Here is a 27,837-nt window from a genome sequence, read left to right as displayed (position 1 = left end):
ATAATACATTTAGTTCCATCATCATATCGATTTTTTGTAAAACTACTACATATGTTACATAATCAAATTATTATCTTCATCCCGTACATATTACTAAACTATTTCACTTAAAAGTGTTTTTAGTAGTTCTGTGTGAGGCTTTTCTCATCTTAACGTGTAAATCCAACTGACAGCGCTCAGCATCTCCAGCCTGGCGCAGGCGAGGAAGACCGAAGTGCCGATGAATCGATGCACTCAGCGCTCTGCCCTCCGCCTGCAGAGCCAGGAAGCCCGCCGCTGCCAACTGCAGAGCACAGGGACCGATACTGGTGCATGTTGTATATTGCAGGACCCCAGTTTTACATTTACAATGCATGGACAGAGAATGCACTATCAAGCCTCCAAGACAAGGTACACAGCGCCTGTGACAACTGGAAACTGAAACTGCTTGTGCATATTGTCATTTTTGAATTGTTTCCCCTTGTTGTTTCCCGATACTTGTCACTTTGTTACGGACGAGTGCAGCCGTTATTCTGTAATGGGAACATCATTGCCATTCCCGGGCACGGCTGCTTGCCACTGTACTGTAGCAGACTGCTGTCATTGTTCCTGCTTTGGCAAGACAGCCGCTGATAAGCTAGTTAATGGTTGACGCTTAACGGTAATGCTAACGTGGGGAATGGGGCATTTGAGTGATGAAGTATATGTCGGTGCCAGCTCCGTGTCAGCCTGCTTTTACACATCGCTTATTGAGGTTCAAAGGTTTGTTCGTTAGCTCAAATTCAAATTGAATATAGGATTTTATAAAAAGACAACGTTTTAGACAGACAGAAAAGACAGGCTTTTAGTTTTAGCAGCGTCATCTTGGAACAGCCTCCTCCCCAGCGCTGGGGTCGGACATGCACTTGTTTTCTCGTCACAGTTGCATTTCATTGCTGATCTCGGACTTGGCATTCAACAGGACAGAGCAGGAAGACGTGCTGTGGGATAGACTGGATGGGGTGCTTTCACACACTGATTAGCACTAGACTTGGACTACCCAGTGTTATTATATAGACTACCCAGTGTTATTATAGTGTAGTCCAAGACCACTATTAATCAAAGTCTGTGAAACTGGCTGTGTGTGTAGTTGTATTCCTCCTGCAGTGTTTTAAATGTCTTGTTTTTCACGATAATCTAAAGAAAAGGAGGTAGGTTTATTAACCTTAGACCCCTCGTTAACCATTCAAATTCCCCATTCCACTTCATTCCCTATCTGCCCCATAAATTCAAAAAAGAAATTGACAATTAACCACTTTAGTTTAATTTTAAAACTAACATAAATGCTGCAAATCATGAGATGCAAAAAACAACATTTTTTTTAAATAAAACAAATATTGATCTTATTTGTATATTGTTATGTTTGCCATGTAGTAAAAGTGTTTGTTAGCGTCATGGTGCTGAAAATATAGGATGTGTAACCCACGGCTCCTGTATCAGATATTTTAAATCAGAAAACCTAAACCTTGTCAGCTCACTCCACATTCACAGTGATATCAAATGCATGTGTCATTAAGGCCTCAATTTGCAGAACTCTGTTAAAGAAGTTGTGCCATTTTGGTGTTTATTGTTATTATTGTTGTTATTATCCCAATCTTCAGCTCAGTATAGTGATGATCAGTTGAGAAAGGACTGCACTGCACATGTTAATACACATCAAGGACTCGATACGCAATACGACTACCATTCACATTTCATAGTGGATTAATGCATTTAGTGTTTTCAAAGATCCTGGACAGGTCAGACTTGTTCCCTTATTTTGATTAAGTCAGCACTGAAAAAAAATGTCATATCAACAATTTGGATTGCCTGCTTCCATCAGTCCAATGTCTTCAAGAGCCTGCATCTCATTACATCTGGACACCGGATTCAGACAATGCCTTAACATGCTCCCAATGTTGTTTGTGCTTGTCTCTGGTCAGGTGATACAGCCCTGTGATCATGCTGGACGTGGGGAAGTGGCCCGTGTTTGCTCTGCTGCCACTGGAAGAACTGCGGCTCATCAGACAGGCCTGTGTGTACGGCAGCGCTGGGAATGAGGCCTTGTACGTCACTGTCAATGACGAGGTCAGACTGTACTTTACTGTCAACCGTGACATCAGACTGTATTACCATTCATGAGGTCAGACTGTACTTTACCTGCAGTTGCTCAGCCAGACTACTCGGTCAGGTACTTTACTGTCAATCACAAGGTCAGGTTGCACATTATTGCCAATGACTAAGTAGGGGCTGTCAAACCCAATGAGACATTTGGCAAGACTATGAGTCATGAGGTCAGATTGTAAATTATTGTGAATCTTTGTCCTCAATCATAAGGTGAGACTGTACACTACTATAGTGATAATAAAGTGAACAGATTAGAGCACAACCAGGAGAACAGATATGGTCTTGGTTTGGATTAGACCAGGAAGAGGGTAGGGGCTCTCCAGCAGTGACTGGCAGTGTGTCCCAGCATGAGGCTAAGCAGATAGAGCTTCTATATTTAGGTCAGTAATTCCAGCAGTCCATTTTTTATGTACAGGAGAGTTTCAGACTCCACATGCTGGACATAGAGCATAACTGCTTATTTGTTCTCTCTTTCATATTCTAAAGAAAGAAAGAGAGAACCAAAAAGAATGTGCTTGATCTCCACAGAAACAATGTAAATCCACATATTATTAAGCATATTTAGTTTAGTCTCTGTTTGTCTGATCAATCCAGGGTTGTGTGTGAAGTTTAGCTGAGCACTAGCACTTGAAAAAGAGGAATTGGATACTTGTACTCCATTTCCAACCACTAATAAAAGGGGCTTGAATTCATCCCCTGTACATTTACAGGAAATCCAAGATATTTGTTGTGCACTGAGAGAGAATGCTCTAGTCCAATTAAAAATGTTAAGCTGTGGCCTCAATATGAGACAAGAAATGTTTGTAAATGTTCCAACTGCATGTTCGATTAAGTCCACTTATGTTATCGTTTACATTTCTATGTTATGAAAATGTTCTAACAATCCAGGAATTCCACTCTTTTGCATTGCCAATAAGTGATGACTGGATGGCAGACGCAGCCTCTGATATCATGTAGTGTTGTAAGGCTCTCAGTTAGTCACAGTAGGTGTTGTTTGATGGGAAAAGATAAGGATATCCTACCCTGGTAAATAAATCAGTAAGTGATTGGAAGGGTTAATACGGAATGGAAACTGTTGCGCACCCAGAAATGTAATTGTTGTAGGGGCATGGGAACCGGTACATTAAATATAAAGGCAATCACTTGGAGAAACTCTTTATGGTGTGCCCCAAAATAGTTGTAGGCCATGTGTTTTTGCACACTTGAGGGTTAAAACACAGGTGCACAATGACTCTTTTTGGATCTTTTTGCATGGGGGTGGTGGGGCAAATGAGGTGGGTACAGTGAGCTTGTGCAGTTGAGGCAAATTATTTACAAAGGTCAACTGAAAGACTCCAATGTTTTAGTGGGAGTGTCTTCCACTCCCATATATTATCTGAGGGTGGTTCTTGCAGAAGCTGAATGGCAGGGTGTGTACTCTCCTTTCCTTAACACATTTTGAATTCAATTGTGGCAGGTTTTTGGCCTGGGGACTAATTGCAGTGGCTGCTTGGGACTGGGTGATGTTCAGAGCACCATCGAGCCAAGGAGGATAGAGGCCCTGTGTGGGAAGAAGATTGTGTCCCTGAGTTATGGAACAGGGCCTCATGTAGTCATTGCAACTGCAGGTGAGGGCAAGAGAGTGCTGGGAGATTGCAAACCACATCTGTCTTACTGTCTCTATAGTAAGAATGGACCACATCTCTGTGTTAGTGTAATGGTAGGCTGAGGAAGGAAGAACCCTGAGATCTGCGTTACTGGAATACCTATTTCAGTTCTTGGCGCAGAATTAATTAAACTCTTCTACCTAACCCTATTTGACACCAACTGTCTTTTGTGTGGATTCCAATATAATCTTGCACTTTTGTTCTTTGCAGTTTAACGTGTGATTAGGATGTGTGCCTTTCCCAATCATATTAATTGGGGATTTTATATCTGGGCTGACCATATCTAGCCTTCGAGATTTAAGGTATCAAGTCGATTTTATTTCAACTGAGTTATTAGTTATGTAATTGAACACATTTTGAGTTAAGTGGCCCTAGAAGCCTGAATGTGGCTTTCCCTGACATTTTGTGCATTCAAAATTGAAATTAAAATAATGGGAGAATTGCCTAGAGTTTTTCTGGTCATGTGTGCACCCAAACTATAATATCAGCCTTCCGCATGACACACAAGGCCTTGGTATCAGGTACTGCTGTGTTGTCTGCTCAGTTTTCTGCTTAATAATGTGTTACATTCATATAATATTGTAATGATAGTCTCAGGGAGTGCCAGTGCTAAACCTCCACACTGGCCCTCTCACTCTGATTCAGCAGACCAGACCAGAGCAGGAGTGAGGCTCGGGGCTAGACCAAATCAAAACTTCATCAAGCACACCCAACACAACAATATTCATGTTTAAACTCATGGCTGATTTCCTGGAAACATGGAAAAAAGTACACTTATAGTACGTTTATAGTCCACCAAGATGGTTTATTTTCTTCCCCCTTTTTAAGGGGGAGATTATACTGCTTTTATGTATAATGAATTGGTAATTAAGTCCTGGATGATAACTACGAAGTTACTCACACAATACAAGTAATTCTATGGTGGAAAAAAAACCTGTTGCTATTTTATCATATTTTGTCCAGTATATAGGCTTTAATAGCAATACATACCTTTATCACAACAGTCCTCTTGCATGTGTTGCCTAAAACTGTCTGTCTTGTAGAAAGTCACAACGGCCCCTTACATACCTCTTAGTCTTCCATCTGTACAATATTATCTTACAAGGTCTACACAATCTTTTAGATTTTTCTCTAGACTGAATAACCATTCAACAAACTATGAAATGATATACTGATAAATAAGAATACTGTAATGAACAATATTTATTACATTAATCGCCACACAATGTGAATACTGTCAACTACAACTAAATATCCCTCCTTGGAAGATGATGAAATGAACACACTGAAATGAACTACTGAGCTAAACTAGTTAGAAACACTTGCCAGAGAAGTCCATGTTCCTGTGTGTGTGCATGCATGCGTGTGTGTTGGGATCTGCCTCCCTGATGCTCACTATGGTGCAGTCTCTCAGATCTCCGATTTCTCTCTTTGCTGTGTAGATGGGGAAGTGTATGCCTGGGGACACAATGGTTACAGCCAGCTTGGGAATGGGACGACAAACCAAGGCCTGACCCCTGCCCAGGTCTCCACCAACCTGCTCAACAAGAAGGTGACCGAGGTGGCTTGCGGCTCCCACCACACCATTGCCCTGACCTCCGAGGGGGAGGTAAGGACCGTCAACCCTTCTTAACGCTGCTTTTTGATGGTCTCCGTTGTAATGGTTCTTACAGGGAAATTGTAAATTCCCTCCTTGGTCTTGTGCTGCATCTGTACGGAAACACTGCCTCAGTCCTAATGTACTCCGCAGATGTAACTGTGTCTTGGCTGAGCATTCAGAAGACATCTGATATCAGGCCACTGCCTTCATGACAAAGCCAATGACACTACATCCGCAGTTTCTCACTTTACAAGGAACCCTCCACCACCTTACTTTATTCCAAGGAATAGTTTGAACTGACGGAAAAAAAACAAAAAACAAAATGTGATTGCTTATGTATTTATTTTTCTCTAGCAGATGCATTGCAGCAAGTCATATTTAAAACTGTGAAAATAACCCACCAATAAACCATTGTTTTCCACTTCAGTGTACTGGTAACTTTGGAACTTGTAGAGCAGGGCGTCTTCAAATACTCTCTAGGACCCCAGTATCTATTTGGTTTAATTGATCTAATAATGTATTTAATTTGAACCCATTTTTAATTTGGGGTCTATAACTTTTTCAGATTTTCTCTCTAGAGAACAAATACATACCTTTAACACACAAGTAACATACCGTTTTATTCTCCTTTTTTTAAGCTGTATAAGTAAATAATATCTGATTAAGCAAATTGTTTCCCGTAAGTGTTTAGTTGGGTCTGTTTGAACTGAAAATAATTAAAAAATATCTGCTGTGCCCAGTGTGCTCAAAAACACATTGTCATGTACGGCCTCTAAGACTCTTTAGATGCTTAATCAGTTAATCAGACCTTATCGGAGTCCTTTACAAAGAGCTTCTCATTGTTGTGTCCTGGCTGGTGCAGGTCTATGCCTGGGGCTACAACAACTCTGGCCAGGTGGGCTCCGGCTCCACAGCGAACCAGCCCACCCCGCGGCGGGTCAGCAGCTGCCTGCAGAACAAGGTGGTGGTGAACATCGCCTGTGGACAGCTCTGCTCCATGGCTGTGCTGGACAACGGGGAGGTGTGCTTCTGTCTTCTCACAACCTGCAGTCCTGTCCTGTCCGACCCATGCTTTTCTACAGCGGGAAAAAATGGGCAACACCTGTTAGTAGTTCAATTCTACGCAAGTAATTTGTTCCAATAAGGGAAATCTGGTGAGCCTACATGTTTCAAAACACTACCTGCTTACTTGATCAGAATCAAATGTTTCTTTACAATCTTGATACAGTTTTAATTTCAGGGTGACCTATAAAAAGTGCCAGACTTCAGGCCCAAGGCACATCTCTGCCGCCAAACCCTAGTCCTGGAGAGCCCCATACCTTTTTTGTATAGGCATCTTTAACAAGTAACTAGCTCTCCAGTAACAGGGCTGGAGACTCCTGAACTTTCTCACTTTTTGACAAGCCCCTGAAAGATCAAATTATAAAGTAAACATAATGTCACAACCTGGCTTTCTCCACATGATCTCACCTACATCCTGCTCTGTACAGGATGCAGAAGTGTGTGGAGCCTTATTAATCGCTCTCTGTTTTCCTGTATTAATACAATTATATATTCATTTCCTAATCCACGAGGCCAATCAAGTTCTTTTTCCTGTTGACCACAGAGCTGCTGAAGAGCTGATACAGACCAGCAACAACAGAAGGCAGCCTTGTCTCTCCCAATCATTTCCATTGTCGTAGTTCCAGTTAATTATCTTCAGCGGCAGGATACATTCAATAATTAAGGGTTAATTAAGGCAGTAACACACTAGTTGGATTGAAGATGGGCAGTGGGATGGAATTGATAATGTTGTCAATTTTATATATTAAAATTCATGCCAGTAATCCTTAGATGAGCCTTTATTTTGCTGCTCTGACCTACTGAAATTAGGTCAGGAAAAAAATATTAAAAACTGTGCTCCTACACTTTTTCTATAATTAACTGATTTTGTATCTGTAACAAACTGCGGCTGCTTACAGTTGTTTTTCCACACTAGAAACGATAAAAAGCATATTCTTGCTTCCACGAATTAAACACAACTCAGTACCTCAGTAATACACCTCTAGTGTACATGAACAGAGGATCTGTGTGGTGGTTGTCATATGAAAGCTTTTAATCTGTACCCGCAGGCCTATGGTTGGGGATACAACTGCAATGGACAGCTAGGCCTGGGTAACAATGGGAACCAGCAGACGCCTTGTCGAATAGCCGCGCTGCAGGGAATTAACATTGTGCAGGTAAGGACTATTTGACTCTGCGGTGGTGAAGTACAACAAATTGAAGCTCTTCTTTTCAGGATGTGGCAATTTCTGACCACGTAAGAATGATTTAATACCTACAGGCCTATTCCGTCTTAGATATACATTTCAAGTAAACACGACAGCAGGATCGCACTCTACAGCATGTCTGTTTTACAGTGTAGCCCTCTTAAAGGTCAACTAAACTGTTTCTGAACACTATATTTACTTATTAGTATCAAGATACTGGAGGTCAATATTGACTGATATAAGAAATAGAAAATGTGAACACCGCTTGAGGCATTGTTAACCTGCCTTCCACAGACTCCATGGTTTCACTGTGACGTACAGGTTGCACTTTCAATCTGTAAAGGACACAAGGCTTTAGTGGACAGTGAGTTTGTGGTTCCTTTTTTTGAAGATGGTTTACATTTGCCATATCAGTGGTTATGGAAAATAGTAAGATTGTGCACAGAAGCTCTTTCTCTGAGCTGCTTTGTACAATAGATAATGGAGGGTCACCGTTCTGTGCCATTGGCCTGTAAAACAGGAGGCAGTGAGATTTCGTAATATATGTTATATAGACAAGTCCATATCATTTTTATCCACATGGGCTTGCTGTGAGTAAGGCTCAGACCTCCCTGTTGTGCCATGAACAGGGCCTACTCCCACAATTATAATATTTGAAAACATGGAATAATGTATGAGGAGATTATTTCCTTCTGTTTCTATTGCCATATGTTTAGAGCAGTTTTTTAACCCCAAATTGATGGCAACCCTCAGGGCGCATTCTGTTGCTGTTATTGAGAGGAAGCCACTTAATGATGGCAGAGCTTGGATAGCGACACAGTCCTTGAAAAAAATATAGCACTTCCGCCAGGACACAAAAGACATTGATGTTTGACAGCTATAGAGACTAGTGCTGAAAACCCCAAGACATTCAGAGGCAATGATTCATCTGATTAATTTTGGCAGACTTTGAGCTTCTGGATACAATTCTGTCTGACTCGGAATGCATCGCAGAAATCATTTGAAAGTCGGTTTTCAGGGCAGATGGTACAATGCTCTTACACTGCTACTTTACTGTGAGGTGGCACTTCAGACTCCTCGCGTAAATGTAAAATGTCAGTAACTTCATGCGGGAGGCAGACATCTTTATATTTAACATCATTATAATTCTCACTTAAGTGATAAACAAACGGCAAATAGCATTATTACAAATGAGTGAAACAATCTTTTTGTATTATGAAATACAGCTTAGAAGACTTTTCAGTGTACTCCTTATCACCAGAAGTATTGGAACCACAAACACAATGATAGAGACAACTCTTCACAATTTTTTTAACATAGATCTTCATAGTATTGATCGATTTCAGACTTTGGTAGCTGGTTTAAGGTGATTTGTGTCTCTGTGGGTGTTAGTGTAACTTGGAAGCTTTTTCCCCTCTTCTGCAGATATCCTGTGGCTATGCCCACACGCTGGCACTGACTGACGAGGGCTTCGTCTACTCCTGGGGTGCCAACTCGTATGGGCAGCTTGGAACTGGCAACAAAAGCAACCAGGCCAGCCCCACACTGATCAATATGGACAAAGAACGGTAAATGCATAAAACAGACTGATTCAGGCCTTGTTTTATTGCATCACTGTAGCATTCTGAATAACTCAAGATTTTATCAGGTGCCATGCACTTCATTTGCACTGGAAAATTAGTCTTGCTGAGGTTGAAATGTGTCATTCGGTGAAACTGTAATCTATGTACTGAGGTTAAGTGCATTATTTTACATATTTAGTTATTCATATATAGGTTTGAGTAACATATGCAAAATCAAAGTTGAGTAAACCAGTTGGGAAGTACCTCAGCATTCTGATGTGACATTTGGAAGTCGCCATTAAAGCTGTTTGTTTTATTATTTATATATATATATATATATATATATATATATATATATATATATATACAGATAGAGTGGGTTTAAAAGTCATAGGTTAAAAAAAACAACAACAATATAGCTCTGGCCCGATTTACAGCGGGGACCTGTCCTGCACAAGCAGATGTCAACTGTGAAAAATGACAGAAGCTTCAACAAAACACAAGGTATACATATAATAAACATTTCAATACAGAAATTAAAAAAGAAGGGGCAAGTGGGTGGTTATCCTTTGTAAAACTTGATGTAAAAATTGGATGTTAGCAAAGATGTCTTTCCTGAGCTCCCTTTTAACTATATTTAATGGCAGAGATGCTTTTAGGGTCAGGGGAGTGTGTTGTGAGAAGAAGGATGTTTGTCCATATGCATTTGTGACAGCATCTTGGTGTTGTGTATTGAATCTAGTTACGCAATCAGGCCTGATTTGAGGATGCCGAGGTAGCAGATTACAAATGATTGATGGAAAAAGACTATACTGCGTTTGATAATATTTGTTGAGAGGTGTGCCTTCTCAGACTGTTACATGTAAGAGTTGTGGATGTCTTGAAAATATTTCAGTGATTTTTTTTTCTGCATGACTGTATAATTTAATGACTGGTGTTAATTTGTCTTTGGTGGTGAATGACCATATAGGAAGGCAGTAGGAAATGCTGGAATTAATAGTTGTATTCATGAACAGAAAAGATGTCAAGTAATTGTAAACATATCATTTTTGCTCTGATTTATTTACTAATATAATGTGATCTTTATAAATGGGAGTCAAGAATTAGACCCAGGTATTTAAAAGAGGTTACTACTGTAATTTGTTCATTGATGATTACTCTAGGGGGAGTGGTGGTGAAAGGCTTATAAGGAGATCAAAAATGCATGCATTCTATTTTTTTGGTGTTTAGAGAAAGATGGTTTGAATTTAACCAATGTTCAATAGAATTTAGATCAGCGTTCAGCCTCTCTGTTATTACCTCAGTGGAGGAAAGTGAGGTGTAGATGACAGTATCGTCCACATGAAGAAAGGAGTTGGACTGTGAGGTGAGGTTGAGGGCCACGGTGACCATATCATTTGGTGATAGAGTGTATTTAAAAAACAACAAAATCTGCTACCCAAACCTCTGTACACTTACAGTTAACTCTCAAAAGTATTCATCCCCCTTAGACTTTTCCACATGGCATTGTGGATGGAATGAAATCAGAATGGATATAATCAGGATTTTTGCCACTGATCAATACAGAAAAGGTCCATAATGTCAAAGTGAAAAATATAATCTGCCAATTGTTCTAAATGAATTACAAATACAAAAGAGATACTTTTTTCCCCCACTGTACTTATGTATTTGATCCCCTGCTGATTTTGTACGTTTGCCCACTGACAAAGAAATGATCAGTCTATAATTTTAATGGTAGGTGTGTTTTAACAGTGAAAGACAGAATAACAACAAAAAAAATACAGAAAAACGCATTTCAAAAAAGTTATAAATTGATTTGCATGTTAATGAGGGAAATAAGTATTTGACCCCTTCGACTTAGTACTTGGTGGCAAAACCCTTGTTGGCAATCACAGAGGTCAGACGTTTCTTGTAGTTGGCCACCAGGTTTGCACACATCTCAGGAGGGATTTTGTCCCACTCCTCTTTGCAGATCCTCTCCAAGTCATTAAGGTTTCGAGGCTGACGTTTGGCAACTCGAACCTTCTGCTCCCTCCACAGATTTTCTATGGGATTAAGGTCTAGAGACCTTAATGTGCTTCTTCTTGAGCCACTCCTTTGTTGCCTTGGCTGTGTGTTTTGGGTCATTGTCATGCTGGAATACCCATCCACGACCCATTTTCAATGCCCTGGCTGAGGGAAGGAGGTTCTCACCCAAGATTTGACGGTACATGGCCCCGTCAATCGTCACTTTGATGCGGTGCAGTTGTCCTGTCCCCTTAGCAGAAAAACACCCCCAAAGCATAATGTTTCCACCTCCATGTTTGATGGTGGGGATGGTGTTCTTGGGGTCATTCCTCCTCCTCCTCCAAACACGGCGAGTTGAGTTGATGCCAAAGAGCTTGATTTTGGTCTCGTCTGACCACAACACTTTCACCCAGTTCTCCTCTGAATCATTCAGATGTTGGCAAACTTCAGACGGGCCTGTACATGTGCTTTCTTGAGCAGGGGGACCTTGCGGGCGCTGCAGGATTTCAGTCCTTCACGGTGTAGTGTGTTACCAATTGTTTTCTTGGTGACTATGGTCCCAGCTGCCTTGAGATCATTAACAAGATCCTCCCGTATAGTTCTGGGCTGATTCCTCACCGTTCTCATGATCATTGAAATTCAATAAGGTGAGATCTTGCATGGAGCCCCAGACCGAGGGAGACTGACAGTTATTTTGTGTTTCTTCCATTTGCGAATAATTGCACCAACTGTTGTCACCTTCTCACCAAGCTGCTTGGCGATGGTCTTGTAGCCCATTCCAGCCTTGTGTAGGTCTACAATCTTGTCCCTGACATCCTTGGACAGCTCTTTGGTCTCGGCCATGGTGGAGAGTTTGGAATCTGATTGATTGATTGCTTTTGTGGACAGGTGTCTTTTATACAGGTAACGAGCTGAGACTGGGAGCACTCCCTTTAAGAGAGTGCTCCTAATCTCAGCTCGTTACCTGTATAAAAGACACCTGGGAGCCAGAAATCTTGCTGATTGATAGGGGATCAAATACTTATTTCCCTCATTAACATGCAAATCAATTTATAACTTTTTTGAAATGCACCTACCATTAAAATTATAGACTGATCATTTCTTTGTCAGTGGGCAAATGTACAAAATCAGCAGGGGATCAAATACTTTTTTCCCTCATTGTACATAAGTAATCGCCCATTCAGTCGATATTTGGTAGAGGCACCTTTGGCAGCAATTACAGCCATGAGTCTATGTGGATCAGTCTCTACCAGCTAAACACATCTGGACACAGCAATGTTTGCCCATTCTTCTTTGCAAAATTGCTCAAGCTCCATCAAGTTGGATGGGGACCTTTGGTGAACAGTAATTTTCCACTTTTTCCACATATTCTCAAATGGATTGAGGTCCGGGCCACTCCAGGACATTGACCTTTTTGTTTTTAAGCCACTCCAGTGTGGCTTTGGCTGTATGTTTGGGGTCATTGTCCTGCTGGAAGATTAATCTTCTTCCAAGTCCCAGGTCTCTTGCAGACTTCAGCAGTTTTTCTTCCAGGATTTCTCTGTACTTTGCTGCATCCATTTTGCCTTCTGTCTTTACAAGGTTTCCAGGCCTGATGCAGAGAAGCATCCCCATAGCATGATGCTGCCACCACCATGCTTCACAGTCGCGATGGTGTTCTCCCACATGCCTTCTGGCAAACTCTAGTTGAGATTTGATGTGAGCTTTTTTTCTCTCTCATAAAGGACACTTTTGTGAAGTATGCACAGTGTCTCCCAGCTTAGCCGTGGAAGTCTTGCCATGTTGCCATGGGCCTCTTGGTGGCCTCCCTGAGTGGTGCGCGTCCACTTATGTGTCTTCTAAAGACAATTGGTTTCACCACAGCTCAATCAGTTGTGTCAGAGCAAAGGGGGTGATTACTTATGCATTCAATTATTTTCTGTTTTGTATTTGTAATTAATTTAGAACAACTGGCAGATTGTATTTTTTACTTGGACATTATAGAAATGTTCTGTGTTGATCAGTGGCAAAAACTTCTGATTAAATCCATTCTGATTTCATGTTGTAATACAAATGAACTGTGGAAAAGTACTTTTGAGAGCCACTGTATTTGTGGTATGGCAGAGCTATAGTATTGCAGACCACTACACATATGCACTATACAGCCAACATACATGTTATTGCATATAAAACATCCACACATGCACTAGGGCAACCATAGGATGAGTAACCGGCATATGGTATGAGTTCAATTGAATAAAATCGGACAAAAGCAAAACTAAACAGGAATACAAAAGTTCAAAATCAGTTGTTTTCAAGCTTGGTTTCCTGTGGCTTAAAGTCAAGACACTCTCTTTTCAGTCCAGGGCTTTTGCACATTGTCAGGTTGTTTGGCCTTTACTTTACTCATGTGCTCTCACAAATTGGTTTAACTGTACTTTTCTCTAGTATTACCTTTCTGCTTTTTGCCTTCTTTTTTATAGGAATATGATTTAGCACTGCAAATAAAAAAATGTTGTGTATAGATAATGCAGCAGTCTTTGCCAGTATTAACATGACCCATGAGTGGGGCATGACTAAATCGATATCCCTGCCTAGTTCACCTATGAACTCTGACCTGCTGGTTTGCAGCAGTGACCCCTGCCCCCTCCTGGCTGAGTCACCCCATTGATCCTCTGTTCTGTCCCACAGGATGGTGGAGGTGGCCGCTTGCCACTCAACGCACACCTCTGCTGCCAAGACCCAGAGCGGGCAGGTGCTGATGTGGGGCCAGTGCCGGGGTCAGGCTGTGGCCAGTCCGCACCTCACGTACTTCCACAGCACTGACGATGTCTTCGCCTGCTTCGCCACGCCCGCAGTCACCTGGCATCTCCTCGCAGTGGGTACGGTCCCCTCTGTGCCTCACTTAGCTTTCTGTCATTTTCTGTTTCTCTGCTCTGGTTCAAATAGCCACTGGAATACATACTGACAGCATATGAACCTTACAAAAACAGTTAGAAAGAGTGCAAAATATTGATCAGACAGAAGGTGGAGAGATACTTAAAGGAAATGCATAAATAAAAAGGGGGAAGCAGAAGGTTAGGGGAGAAATAGAAAAGCAGACAGTGATGACTAACTGATACATTCATCATTGTATCATCCACTTTGATGTTTCCATGAGATATTTTGCTGCAATATGAGTATTGTGGCACACATTTTGTATTCATTTTTTAAAAGTAAGATCATCCAGTTCACAGTAGTTGCTTTACCGGTCTGATTGCGTCATCTTGCGTCATGCGGCGCTCTACTTTCTCATATCTTTCTGTGTCAGTGTTATATAATAAGCAGTAGATTTCCATTCACCAAGTGTCACAAACAGGAAGAGATGTAACTCTTCAGACTGTAGGGATTCAATGCTGGGAGGACTTTGTAGGGAGATGTTAATATTTCATCAAGTTCAGGAATCTGAAAAATATAAATAATTATAGACTTATAATAAGTAACGAAAAATATTGATGATACATACTCCATATTTAATGGTTATTCTACATTATCTAGCAAAATGTAGACTGGTGTCCCCTCAGCTTAAGGAAACATTTACCATAATTGTATTACACACTCCTACACAAATCAAGTTAAAATTTCCTGAATTGTACTTGTACTGTTTCAGAGGGAGATGACTATCTGACGGTTGCCCAGTCACTCAAGAAGGAGTTTGACAGCCCCGAAATATCCGACCTCAAGTTCTTGGTGGATGGAAAATGTATTCATGTTCACAAAGCCCTTCTGAAAATCAGGTGTGGCACACAAACTGCCAGCGTTTGAATATCTTTGTATATAGAGTCGATTAGGAATTCATATTTGAAATAGCCACTTGGGGTACTTGCTCATAGAACACGTGTGGCTTTAAAATGATTCTGTACACTTATTTATGCATCTCATCAGACTACTCAAATCTATTAAACAGCACATTTCTTTATAATGGAATATATACGAATTGTGGAAAGCTGTGCCAGAAATGTCTGTGTTAGTCAAAAAGCCAAGTGCGTTTGTTTTTGGGCCTTTGATTGTCTTTCCTGGGAATGGCAGACAGGAAGTGACCAGTGGGATCCTGTTTTCCTTTGGACCCCACCCACCATCAGCACATTCTATTGTTGAATTGGAAAGTTTTGGTTAGGGATCAAAACAAACAAACAAACCAAAATCTTAAAATGACTCAATCCACAGTGAAGGCCAACCAACTGAACTAATCTTTTAGCTGCTCCAGGGGGCATGTTTATACTGTCTTTCTGCATTTCAGGGTGTAACACAATTGATTATTTGGATGTGTGTATTTTCTTTCTAATTGTTGGCCTGTGAAAACTGCATTACGGAAACAAATAATGAAATCACTGGTGATATGAAATGCCGGAGCCCGTGTCATGCGTGTCTGTTGGTTGTGGCAGGTGCGAGCACTTCCGGGCGCTGTTGAATGAGACGGATGACGAGTCCATTGAGATCCACCAGTTCTCCTACCTGGTGTACAGGGCTTTCCTTGAGTACCTCTATACCGACACCATTAGCCTGGCTCCTGAGGACGCCATTGGTGAGAAACTGGCAGCCGTACAGGGTGGGGGGTAGGGGTCCAGTGTTGCCCACAGTGTCTGCCTCCTTGCTGTCTGTAGGTTAATCTCCCCCAAGTTTGTTTTGGCAGGTTGTTGAGTGGACCGTAAGTGCCTTTCTGTGCCGTTTTCCAGGGCTGCTGGACTTGGCCACGTATTACCGCGAGTCACGGCTCAAGCGCCTGTGCCAGGAGACCATCAAGCGTGGGATCTCCGAGGAGAATGCCATCGCACTGCTCTCTGCTGCTGTCAAGTACGAGGCGCGGGTAGGGCAACTGCACCTCAGCTGTGGGAACACACTGAGCTCCGAGCCCACACACACACAACTGGACCTACAGTGAACATCCCTGACACAACACACACACACACTCATATACAGTACAGGACTGCACAGAATTGCATTTCATAAAGCACTACTGAAACATGATAATCAGTACTTAATAACAACACTGTAAGATGACAATGACAGATGTATATATTTTGTAAGTTCTGAGTTTTCAAATTATAATTACGCAAAAAACTGTGCATTCAACCAACTCTTGCCAAAGCCATTGTTGCCGAATGATCATAAGGGTTCCCTCAAGGACTTCTCGCTCCCTCCCTGCTTTGTATGAGGCGTTGTCCCTGTAGAGGGACAGTTGGCATCTGCGATGCCAGGTAGATGGATCCATTGTGATCGTGGCTTGATATAAACTGATTTTATACCAGATGCTCAGGGAAATAATTATAGTCTAGCAACGGTTATGTCAAGGTCACATGGTATGCATTCATGCCCCTTGCTGACTTTTACATTTTAAGGTGGCACAGAATATAATGTATTTTAAGACCAATGCAACCTTAAATTAAAGATGTCGATCAGATCAACATCATCAAAGCAAAAAGTAAACTGATCTATGATGCCTGGCTCGATTCCACCTGAAGAGAGAATCAGAGTGTAGTTTTCACTTGTCCAAACCCATATCCAACAAGTTGTTAACAATAAACTGAGGGAAAATAACATCCTAGTAGAAACAGGAACACAGTCAGATTTGGAGGCTATTTCAAAGCTTGAAAATGTCCAATCCAGTGGTGTGTTCTAACAAAGTGGTCAGAACATTTCCCATGGATCCCTCTGTTTTTCTCTGTGGAGTCTGGCTTATGTGTTTGTGTGCTGTCTGTCAGGCTATCATCTTTCAACATGCATTACTGCCTAAACTACTGGCCTTTTAAAGTTTCTGTGGCTGACAAAACAAATCAATTTACGGCCCGATTCACTTCAATGAACATAGTTTCATTCTTTCGAGGGGAAAATTGTTCCAAGTTCATTGCTTTAACGACTGAAATCGCAGGCTTTTTGAAGTGCGCAGACCTAATCTGCAATTAGTGTACTTTTGAGGTCTGCCAAGTTTTGGGGTTTTCAGGTTAATCAGATAGAACTTACTTAATGAAATAGTGTCTAGTGCCTTGATCTTCCGCACAATGATAAAACAATATTTTTTCTCCAAGGAATGTACAGATAGAAAAATGTTTGACCTTGTTGTTGTACTATCAGATATCCTGGATTTAAGAAAAGGATTTGGTTTAATGTTGTACAATACAACTTCAAAGGCAGGTCAGTGCACATCAGATGCTAGTAGTCCTTTCTGTCTGTTTTCAGAGCTGTAAGGAAACGCTTCTGGCATCCGCCAGTCGCTACCCTGACAGCGTTTCCTTATGCGGGAAGCTGCAGTTTTCTGTGCGATGCTGTTCTGTGCGTGTGTTCAGGAGATAGTCCGTCTTCGCATTGTCGACGTCGGTAACTGTTCTGAATAACTGCTGTCACTCAACAGGAAAACAATGTTCCTCAGACCGCAATTCTTCATTTGTAGGACCTAGAAGAGTTTTGCTTCAAGTTCTGTGTCAATCACATGACTGCAGTGACTCAGACTCAGGCCTTTGCCGACATGGATCACGACCTCCTGAAGAACTTCATCAGCAAAGCCAGCAGGTATGGCGCTTTCAAGAACTGAGACAGAGCCCCGGCCAGCAATGAGATAGACGGCCTGCGCGAGAGAGAGCTGTAACTCAGGGTGGTGAGCAGACAACGGCACCAAAGATTGTTCCTTTCAGAGCTAACCGCAGACCAGAATACACTGCAACAGGCAGTAATCTCAGATACTTCCTAGTCATTGTCCCATCATTTCAACAAGTGTCTAGGCTAATTAATAGGTAAAAAAAAAAAAAAAAAACTCAGCTCCTGGAGGGCCAGTGTGTCTTCCTCCCCAGCCCTCCAATTCTTAATCTTATTATGTTAAAGGAATGTGTCTCACAGATGTTTTTGTTACTCATCCCTCTTTTAAACCTGAAGTATAAACTTTGAAAAACAAAATATGTAAAAATGTAAGATTATAGAAACGATTATGGGAAAGGGCACGAGACCAACTCAAATCCTATAGGAACATCCACTCATGTGGATCTTAGTATAGACTGTACTCCGTGTGAGGATGAAACATTAAATCTTTGCACACTTCAACATGTAGTGTTTTGAAGCACCACAAAGCTCACATTTATTTATATATATACATATATACACTCACCTAAAGGATTATTAGGAACACCTGTTCAATTTCTCATTAATGCAATTATCTAACCAACCAATCACATGGCAGTTGCTTCAATGCATTTAGGGGTGTGGTCCTGGTCAAGACAATCTCCTGAACTCCAAACTGAATGTCTGAATGGGAAAGAAAGGTGATTTAAGCAATTTTGAGCGTGGCATGGTTGTTGGTGCCAGACGGGCCGGTCTGAGTATTTCACAATCTGCTCAGTTACTGGGATTTTCACGCACAACAATTTCTAGGGTTTACAAAGAATGGTGTGAAAAGGGAAAAACATCCAGTATGCGGCAGTCCTGTGGGCGAAAATGCCTTGTTGATGCTAGAGGTCAGAGGAGAATGGGCCGACTGATTCAAGCTGATAGAAGAGCAACTTTGACTGAAATAACCACTCGTTACAACCGAGGTATGCAGCAAAGCATTTGTGAAGCCACAACACGTACAACCTTGTGGCGGATGGACTACAACAGCAGAAGACCCCACCGGGTACCACTCATCTCCACTACAAATAGGAAAAAGAGGCTACAATTTGCACAAGCTCACCAAAATTGGACAGTTGAAGACTGGAAAAATGTTGCCTGGTCTGATGAGTCTCGATTTCTGTTGAGACATTCAGATGGTAGAGTCAGAATTTGGCGTAAACAGAATGAGAACATGGATCCATCATGCCTTGTTACCACTGTGCAGGCTGGTGGTGGTGGTGTAATGGTGTGGGGGATGTTTTCTTGGCACACTTTAGGCCCCTTAGTGCCAATTGGGCATCGTTTAAATGCCACGGCCTACCTGAGCATTGTTTCTGACCATGTCCATCCCTTTATGACCACCATGTACCCATCCTCTGATGGCTACTTCCAGCAGGATAATGCACCATGTCACAAAGGTCGAATCATTTCAAATTGGTTTCTTGAACATGACAATGAGTTCACTGTACTAAACTGGCCCCCACAGTCACCAGATCTCAACCCAATAGAGCATCTTTGGGATGTGGTGGAACGGGAGCTTCGTGCCCTGGATGTGCATCCCACAAATCTCCATCAACTGCAAGATGCTATCCTATCAATATGGGCCAACATTTGTAAAGAATGCTTTCAGCACCTTGTTGAATCAATGCCACGTAGAATTAAGGCAGTTCTGAAGGCGAAAGGGGGTCAAACACAGTATTAGTATGGTGTTCCTAATAATTCTTTGTAGGTGAGTGTATATATACACTCACCTAAAGGATTATTAGGAACACCATACTAATACTGTGTTTGACCCCCTTTCGCCTTCAGAACTGCCTTAAATCTACGTGGCATTGATTCAACAAGGTGCTGAAAGCATTCTTTAGAAATGTTGGCCCATATTGATAGGATAGCATCTTGCAGTTGATGGAGATTTGTGGGATGCACATCCAGGGCACGAAGCTCCCGTTCCACCACATCCCAAAGATGCTCTATTGGGTTATCTGGTGACTGTGGGGGCCAGTTTAGTACAGTGAACTCATTGTCATGTTCAAGAAACCAATTTGAAATGATTCGACCTTTGTGACATGGTGCATTATCCTGCTGGAAGTAGCCATCAGAGGATGGGTACATGGTGGTCATAAAGGGATGGACATGGTCAGAAACAATGCTCAGGTAGGCCATTTAAACGATGCCCAATTGGCACTAAGGGGCCTAAAGTGTGCCAAGAAAACATCCCCCACACCATTACACCACCACCACCAGCCTGCACAGTGGTAACAAGGCATGATGGATCCATGTTCTCATTCTGTTTACGCCAAATTCTGACTCTACCATCTGAATGTCTCAACAGAAATCGAGACTCATCAGACCAGGCAACATTTTTCCAGTCTTCAACTGTCCAATTTTGGTGAGCTTGTGCAAATTGTAGCCTCTTTTTCCTATTTGTAGTGGAGATGAGTGGTACCCGGTGGGGTCTTCTGCTGTTGTAGCCCATCCGCCTCAAGGTTGTACTTGTTGTGGCTTCACAAATGCTTTGCTGCATACCTCGGTTGTAACGAGTGGTTATTTCAGTCAAAGTTGCTCTTCTATCAACTTGAATCAGTCGGCCCATTCTCCTCTGACCTCTAGCATCAACAAGGCATTTTCGCCCACAGGACTGCCGCATACTGGATGTTTTTCCCTTTTCACACCATTCTTTGTAAACCCTAGAAATGGTTGTGCGTGAAAATCCCAGTAACTGAGCAGATTGTGAAATACTCAGACCGGCCCGTCTGGCACCAACAACCATGCCACGCTCAAAATTGCTTAAATCACCTTTCTTTCCCATTCAGACATTGTTTGGAGTTCAGGAGATTGTCTTGACCAGGACCACACCCCTAAATGCATTGAAGCAACTGCCTTGTGATTGGTTGATTAGATAATTGCATTAATGAGAAATTGAACAGGTGTTCCTAATAATCCTTTAGGTGAGTGTATATACACTCACCATTTAACAAATACATAAATATAAATATACACTCATCATTTAATATATATTCAATATTATACACACCCACACTTTGTTCCACTTTGGATTAGGCCATATTTGAGGAACTCTGTTCAACTCTCTAGCTTATACAGTGGAGGGAAGTAACACTAGTCCTCTAACACAGGCTGCTGGAGTATGTTTTCAGAGCCAGGGGACGTCTGTGACTATAGTCTGAGAAATCTGGAGCACAAAATTGTCAATTGTTGAATTATATTCAAAACATGAGAGAAACACCGAAAACACACTTGTAAGAAAACAGTCCTACAATTGTTTTTCTGTTGCATCTCCAAAATGACATTTCACCCAGAAGGCTAGTTTTGTGCTTCATGTAGTTCAGAATAAGAATTGTTCACAAGACAATGGCCTTTGTATTCTGTGGGGTTTTATTCATGCTTTTTTTGCATAACTGTGCAGTGTAGAGCTTTTTTTACATTTACTGTATTCTGATAACCTGCTTTCTCCTTTGGGAGGGTTCCCTGCATCCCACATATTTATTGCAGCTGTTGTCTGCTGTGCGTGAAGTGACATGTGCTGAACAGCCACTGGCCCCCCGCCCCCCCTTTAAAGAGGGATACAAAACTATATTCAGTGTTATTCATCCAAACTAATCAAAATACTACTGAATGGACACATTTTATTGATTTACTGATGGCTTTGCAGTGGTCTGGCGTGTTCCTTCTCAATCAGCATCACAATGCATGTATGTATTAAGCAGCTGTGTGCAGATTAAACTGGTCCCATGTTAGTGTTTGGAGTACAATATGTGGTGAGATGTGACTCAATCATATGTAATGGCAACCCAGACAAACTGGTGGCTGTAATTGTCATGCTGAGGACGAGTCTGGTCCAGGAAGGGGCTCCAAATGCAGTTCCTCAGTGAAAAGGGCTGGATTAAAACAATTTGAGGAGGAATAGGAGACACATGACACAAGGTAATAAATGCATATAAATACAGATCTCTTCAATAAGGGGGCAGACTTAAACACTGACAACTAAATGTGTGTGCACGTGTGAGTGTGTATACACACACACGTAACTATTAATGAACAGGTCTAATGTGTTTCATGTAGGGTTTCTGATTGTAGGACTTGAATCCCTTCAATTTTTGGTGTGCTCTTTATTCAGAGTCAGGGTTAAACCTGCAAAATCCCTGTACAGACTGAGGAGTGTATATGAATATGAATATAAACATGAACAGAGGTCTGTGAGTCAAACATGAATGCAAAGAGGGGAACTGCTATAGGTAAACCCACATCAACTTTAAACAGCTGGACTCTTAGCCATGTGGCCTTAGGGTTTGTTTCTCTTACGCGCTGGTTTTCAACCCAGTCTTGGAGGACCCCCTGCCCTGCTGGTTTTTGTTCCAACCGAGCTCTCAATTACCGAATTGAACCCTTAATTGAAGTAATAATTTCCTAAATCAGAGCCTTTTCATTACTTTAAACAGTAGGGGTAAAATTAAGTATGAAATTATCTAATTCAGGAACCAACGTTTTATCATTTACAGGATTTAAAGAGTCAAATGTAATCAAATCATTCCAATTAAGGGTTCAATTCAGTAACCGAGCTCGGTTGGAACAAAATCCAGCAGGGCAGCTCCTCCAGGACAGGGTTGAAATCCACTGCTCTAACGTATTATGAAACGGAGTGAAGTTTTTTTTTTTTTTTCTGTATGTAGTTAACATGAGGAACTAGCCATCTGAGAGACTCAGCTGGTATTTAAGGATGTGTTTAATTTGCAATAAAACTGCTGACAAAATCAGACCAGTAGACTTTTATACACTAAGTGTTTTGTTCATACAGAAAGAATAGTTAGCTACTTTAAGCATTTTTTGAAATGTAGAACCTGGTATCCTTTCTTGATCATATATAGAGAAATCACCCAATTTCACTGGATTTGTTACAAAGAAAAATATCCGACCTGATTTTTAAAAACTATTGACCTTAATTTGAGAAAAAAAAATAAAAAAAAACTATAATTCCCCCCAAAATCAGAACCCTTCATTACAAGTGATTTTGTGTACAGGAAGTGTTCAAATGTTTTTGAAGTGTGCAATGGTCTAATTCGATGTGAAAAGGTGTTACATTGAGTTTAACTTTAATATGTTCAGTATAAGTTATTCAGAACAGTCAAAGGGATTTACAGTCTGTAACTTGTGTGGTGTACTTTTGTTATTGAAACTAAAAAAGAAAAAATGTAAACAGTGATTCTGTCTATTAGACAGCCATCATATTAGTTAAGGGTGAGAAGTATCTTCTGTTAAATGAGAACTTGCTAATTGACCTTCCTTGAGCTACTGTCAGCACAACCCGCACATCGGCCTCATTCTCACAGCACACACACAGGAAATACTGCTCCGTCCAAGAAGCGGATGGCCTGCACTGAGGGTGTTGAGAACAGAGTTTAAGCAGATGCAGTGTTTAATTACTGCTGCTAATGGGAGGTTAAAATCAACTACGTTTTTGATATTCCTCAGTTAGTTCTCCTTTCCTTGGGTGATGCAGCTCCTGCTTTACTACAGCCGAGGCGACTGCGCAGCCTGTGTTCTTTGGGTTTAAGTGTGATAATGGTGCTTAATACCACCTGGAAGACATTTGGTACCAAGTCAACATCTTGTAAGCAGTTAAAACTCAATAAACAAACTGTCAGACCTACACGGGAAGGATGTCTTTATTTCATTGCCTGTGTAAACCCTTTCTACTGTAGCCTTTGTTTATTTCTAGTAAGCTGTGCACTTTTTAAATCTATGAACATCTCACTAGAACAGAAAACACAGAGACGAGCATGAAAACGCCAGTCACTGGACTCACGTCTATCAGTGTGTTCTCACAGCAAGTGTAACTTCACTGGGACACCACGGTGTTAACTCTTTCATGACCGTTCTGACTGGGAAAATACCCAATCCACTCTGATGCTCAGTTTATTCATGTAGTTTATTCTCGTGTTTTAGCTGCTCTTCTGCCTCTCTGTGACACTAACAGGCACCTGGCCTTCAAGCCTCTGCCATGCTTTCCAGGAGCACCCTGTCCCTGGCTGCTGTTCACCCCCCATGCTGTGAAGGAAACCAACATACATCCCATACAGTTAAGTTGGGAAGTTTGTCAAAGGGGGAATACATGATCAGGAGACCCATCTTGCAGTGATATTTGTTACCAAAGTAAAAAATTGTAGACATTCAAATCCAATTCTCCACAGTCTTTATTTTACTGATAAGAGAACATATTTCTTGTAAACTGCAGGTTTTAAATCAAACATTTACAAACATTCGATCTACAGAATAGCAGCAGCAGTGTCGATGTCTGCTGTTTACAAAGCATTCACCCAGTCTGTTCTTCCGCTCTTAGTCACACGTACAGCATGCGACTAGCAAATTAACTTACCTATGTACAGGTCTTAAAAAATTAATGTGCATTATTATCAGGAAAAGAAAAGTTAAAAATTCCCTGAATATTTCATACACTGGCATCATTCTCTCAAATTTGTAGGCCAGGTTCACAAGCACGTCTCAGAAATGGGAAAAACCAACCAACCAACCATACTCCAAAATCAGCAGGTACATAAAAAAAACATCATCATAATCTCAAAAATGTTCAATTGTGTAACATTACAAACCCTGCTGGTCCTTCTAAAGAAACGGCTTACATATGTGTCCACAGTGCAGGCGGAGGATGATCAGAGCAGACTGGACCAGCTCTTCAGTGGCAATCTTTACAATCACTGTGAAGATGCTAAAAAAACTAATGATGGTAAAATATGCTTCAAAATCAACATATTGAGGAAAAAATAAAAACTGGGAGAGGATATCTTCAGTGTACTGGAACAGAACATTGGTCAGACATTAGGCATAACAGATGTCCCCCCCCCACTATGCTCCTCTGGTTCTTCAGTAGCAGCTGATGCACTTGGTCCAGTGTTATTTCTGTACCTTTAAGGTATCTGACATGCGGTGGCCGTATGAACACTGTGAGAGAAACTCACTTGTTTCTGGGAGCAGTGAAGCAGACAAAGGTCATGTCCAGAGTCTTCTGACAGAAGATGATATTGTTGCCCTGGGTGACAATCAAAGATCCTAATGCCCTGCTCCTTTTCCCTAACAAGTACAAAGGGATATTAACCACCATTTGAGGAAATCAAATTCCTCCAGTTTATGCTCCTTCCAGTCTCCACAGGCTGCTTCAATGATTGTAATGGTTCTGCCCCATTATAATGTCCCACATCAGTGATGAATCTGATGACCCTGCAAGAGTGAGAGGACCGTCTCCGGGCACAGCGCACAGCGCACTCAACTGGCAGTCATTCCCCAAAAACTATACTTGTGCTGTTTCCCAGTTGTGAAGAAGAGATGAACACTTATTTTATTTTAAAATCTGGTATATGGCTAAATCACAGGTTACAGTTTACCGCAAGGCTCCCTGTTTTCTGAGGGATCAGTCTGGGTCCGTATACAATATGGTCCATTCATTTTCAAGCACAGTTAGATAATGGCTTATAATTACAGTAGGATAACAAATAAAATAAAAAATCTTTCAAAATGTTCAGGATCTATCCTAAAGGCACCTAAAGGGCTGTCACTACCGACAGACACATGCCCCTAAAAAAAAAACTAAGCACACAACAAAACAACTCACACAAAAGGAGATAAATTAATAAGAACCATCCCTAGTTTCTGCACAAACTAAGTATGGTTTTAAAATATATTTTTTAAAAGCACTGAAACTAATAACAATCATTTAAAAAAGCACTGAAACTACCATAGAGGCAAAATATTTTCTTTTGCCTGTTTAAAAAGAAAAGGAGAAAAAAAAATGCTTGTGTGTTACATGAAGGTAAGGAAGGGTGCCCCTGACAGCACACCAGGGTTCAGGAAAGCTCCTTCTTCAGGGAGTCGGCTGCGTCCTTCAGCTTCTGCTCCTGCATGCGGGTCCGGGTGGAGGCTGCGGGCCAAACACACAGTCCACACTTAACACACTGCCCTTCAAGAGCAGAGCTGCCCAACTCTGCCCTGCCCCATCACCGGACAGCGTGTCTGACGCTGTGGAGGGACTAAACACGCTCCTAGGCATCATTATAGGAATGATCAAGCTATCTGGAAAAGCAAAAGCATCTGAAAGTAAAACAGCTATTTTAAAATAATCTAAACCCACGTGTCGGATTGTTTTGATGTTTTGCATTTGATTGGATGATGGTGCAGGACTCCTTATACACATGGCTGTGGTTGCAAAGGGTACATTTCCTGGAGAAATAGAATACACTATGTCTGTATAAACAGCTGTTTTGTATATTGATTCCTCACTGGAGAGAAGGAGCGATACCTACACATAACAAAGCTTTACATTCCTGAAGGCAACACTATACTGTACAAGACATGGAACTTACTCATCTCAGCCAGCTTCTGTTGGAATTTGGACTCCCCCGTGGACTTGCTGTGAAGGAGAAACAAAATAATCAAATCACTAAAGGTTGACAGAAGCTTTCATATAACTGACCCGCACCCCTTCCTTCGTCCTGTGGGAATCGGAATCAGGTTTCATATTCACTTTCTGATGGACGAGACATTAGGGCAATGCAGCGAGCCTGATCATGCATTATGGCCATTGAAGGCAAGGTGGTCAACCCCAGTTAAAAGCCCCAACAATGTTTTTACATTCAAATTATTTTAAATTTGACTAAGAAAAGCAGAACCTTTTTACAGTCACAATAACATTAAGGTAAAACATCCCAACAGTGATAGTGTTTCAAATCCAACCATTTTTATTAAAAAGACTATTGTGCTTTTTTGTTTTGTTTTGAGTAAGCAATACCATCACAATATTTAAATACCTTCTGCCACACCACTAAATGAACGCTCTTCAATTATGGCACAGAGGTATATGTTCATTCTGTATCTTGGTCCCACGTCATTTAATTCCTGCAGTTCTGTCTGAGTGTGGTTCTGTCCAGTGATTTGTTATGAAACCAGCCCCTGCTCAGGCCAAAGATGAGGAGGTCCACGCCTGACCCACAAGCTGCAAACACCTGACCCAGGGTCAGGGTCACCGCAATACTGATTGATCCACTGCAAGGAAGTTTGGCTGTTTGGCTAAAAAGTGGTCAGATCCCTTTCATGGATGGCAATATGTAGATTAAAAACTCACTTTAAAGGTAGGTAGGGAGAACAAAAAGAAATGTTGACAAGTACCAAGCCTACAGATTATTGACCAGTGTAAGTGTGTGCGCACTAAGGGGTGTTGGGGAAGGGAAGCCCACCTTCCGTCTGCCTCATCCTGGCCGTCCATGTCGAAGCGCAGCCTCTTGAGCGGCTTGGGGGTGCGGTCGTTGTCCAGGCTCCTCTTCAGAGACCATTCGCTGTTGCTCACCATCTGGTTAATCTTCTGGAATTTCTCAGAGGTCTGGAAGGAAGGAGACAACACTAAAGCACCTCTTGCTCGCTACAGCTAATTCTAAGGGCTTTGTATACCCGTCTTATAACGGATGCACACTGTTTGAAAATCATTCCCTTGATTGCCAAAGGTATGGAACGTGTTTTTTTTATGCCAGAAGTGGGAGCCACTGTACAACAATGCCAAAAGATATTGGCTACATAACTAGAAAATACACCAATAGCTATGGAATATTCAAAGTGAAAGATTCAATTAATCCAATTAAAAATGCAACATAAGAGAATGTGTGTGTCATGTTCTTACAGTTCACAGAACTTACATGTGAGCTCTCAGCCTCTTTTTAAATAACACAAAACACCTGTGTGACACTGAAGGGCAATTAAATAAAGACGAAACTCACCCCGAAAGACTCGCCGATGGACACTAGGATTCTGCAGAACAAAATCATGGGTGTTAAAAGCCACTCTCCACTAGACTGTGACAACAAAGTCCTATTGAGACACCGCTCTCCTATGTAATAGCGCCCTGCTAAAACAGACACCCGCAGATCAGCTGTCAAACATTTTAAGGCAAAGCAATACACATCGCTACACAGAAGTTAAACTTTCAGATTTTTTTTTTTGCGTTTTCTAACAAACTGACTCTCAGAATAACCCAATAATTA

At 41.5% G+C, this 27,837-nt stretch overlaps 2 protein-coding genes across 3 annotated transcripts in view; one reads left to right on the top strand and one right to left on the bottom strand.

Annotated features, from left to right (window-relative positions):
- The first annotated feature begins 257 nt into the window (after positions 1 to 257).
- Positions 258 to 18,334, top strand: rcbtb2 (regulator of chromosome condensation (RCC1) and BTB (POZ) domain containing protein 2). Its single transcript, XM_066699913.1, has 12 exons — positions 258 to 390; positions 1,941 to 2,085; positions 3,581 to 3,731; positions 5,213 to 5,379; positions 6,233 to 6,391; positions 7,482 to 7,589; positions 9,045 to 9,187; positions 13,859 to 14,049; positions 14,817 to 14,943; positions 15,592 to 15,731; positions 15,883 to 16,013; positions 17,595 to 18,334. Exons 2-12 carry the CDS (start codon positions 1,960 to 1,962, stop codon positions 17,733 to 17,735), a joined length of 1,584 nt encoding a protein of 527 aa, XP_066556010.1. The 5' UTR covers positions 258 to 390; positions 1,941 to 1,959; the 3' UTR covers positions 17,736 to 18,334.
- A 5,639-nt stretch (positions 18,335 to 23,973) lies between these two features.
- The window catches only part of rb1 (retinoblastoma 1), a 103,136-nt gene continuing 99,272 nt past the window's right edge, over positions 23,974 to 27,837 (bottom strand). For both annotated transcript variants that reach the window (XM_066699910.1, XM_066699911.1), the window contains 4 exons: positions 27,574 to 27,604; positions 27,040 to 27,182; positions 26,170 to 26,216; positions 23,974 to 25,727 (listed from right to left, as the gene is read on the bottom strand). In XM_066699910.1, coding sequence (XP_066556007.1) covers positions 25,654 to 25,727; positions 26,170 to 26,216; positions 27,040 to 27,182; positions 27,574 to 27,604 — 295 coding nt within the window. In that variant the 3' untranslated portion in view covers positions 23,974 to 25,653. The remainder of the gene's footprint in view (positions 25,728 to 26,169; positions 26,217 to 27,039; positions 27,183 to 27,573; positions 27,605 to 27,837) is intronic.

The sequence above is a fragment of the Amia ocellicauda genome, chromosome 3 (genome assembly GCF_036373705.1).
Source record: "Amia ocellicauda isolate fAmiCal2 chromosome 3, fAmiCal2.hap1, whole genome shotgun sequence".
In the NCBI taxonomy this organism is placed as follows: Eukaryota; Metazoa; Chordata; class Actinopteri; order Amiiformes; family Amiidae; genus Amia; species Amia ocellicauda.
This window is presented reverse-complemented; position numbering and strand designations above follow the sequence as displayed.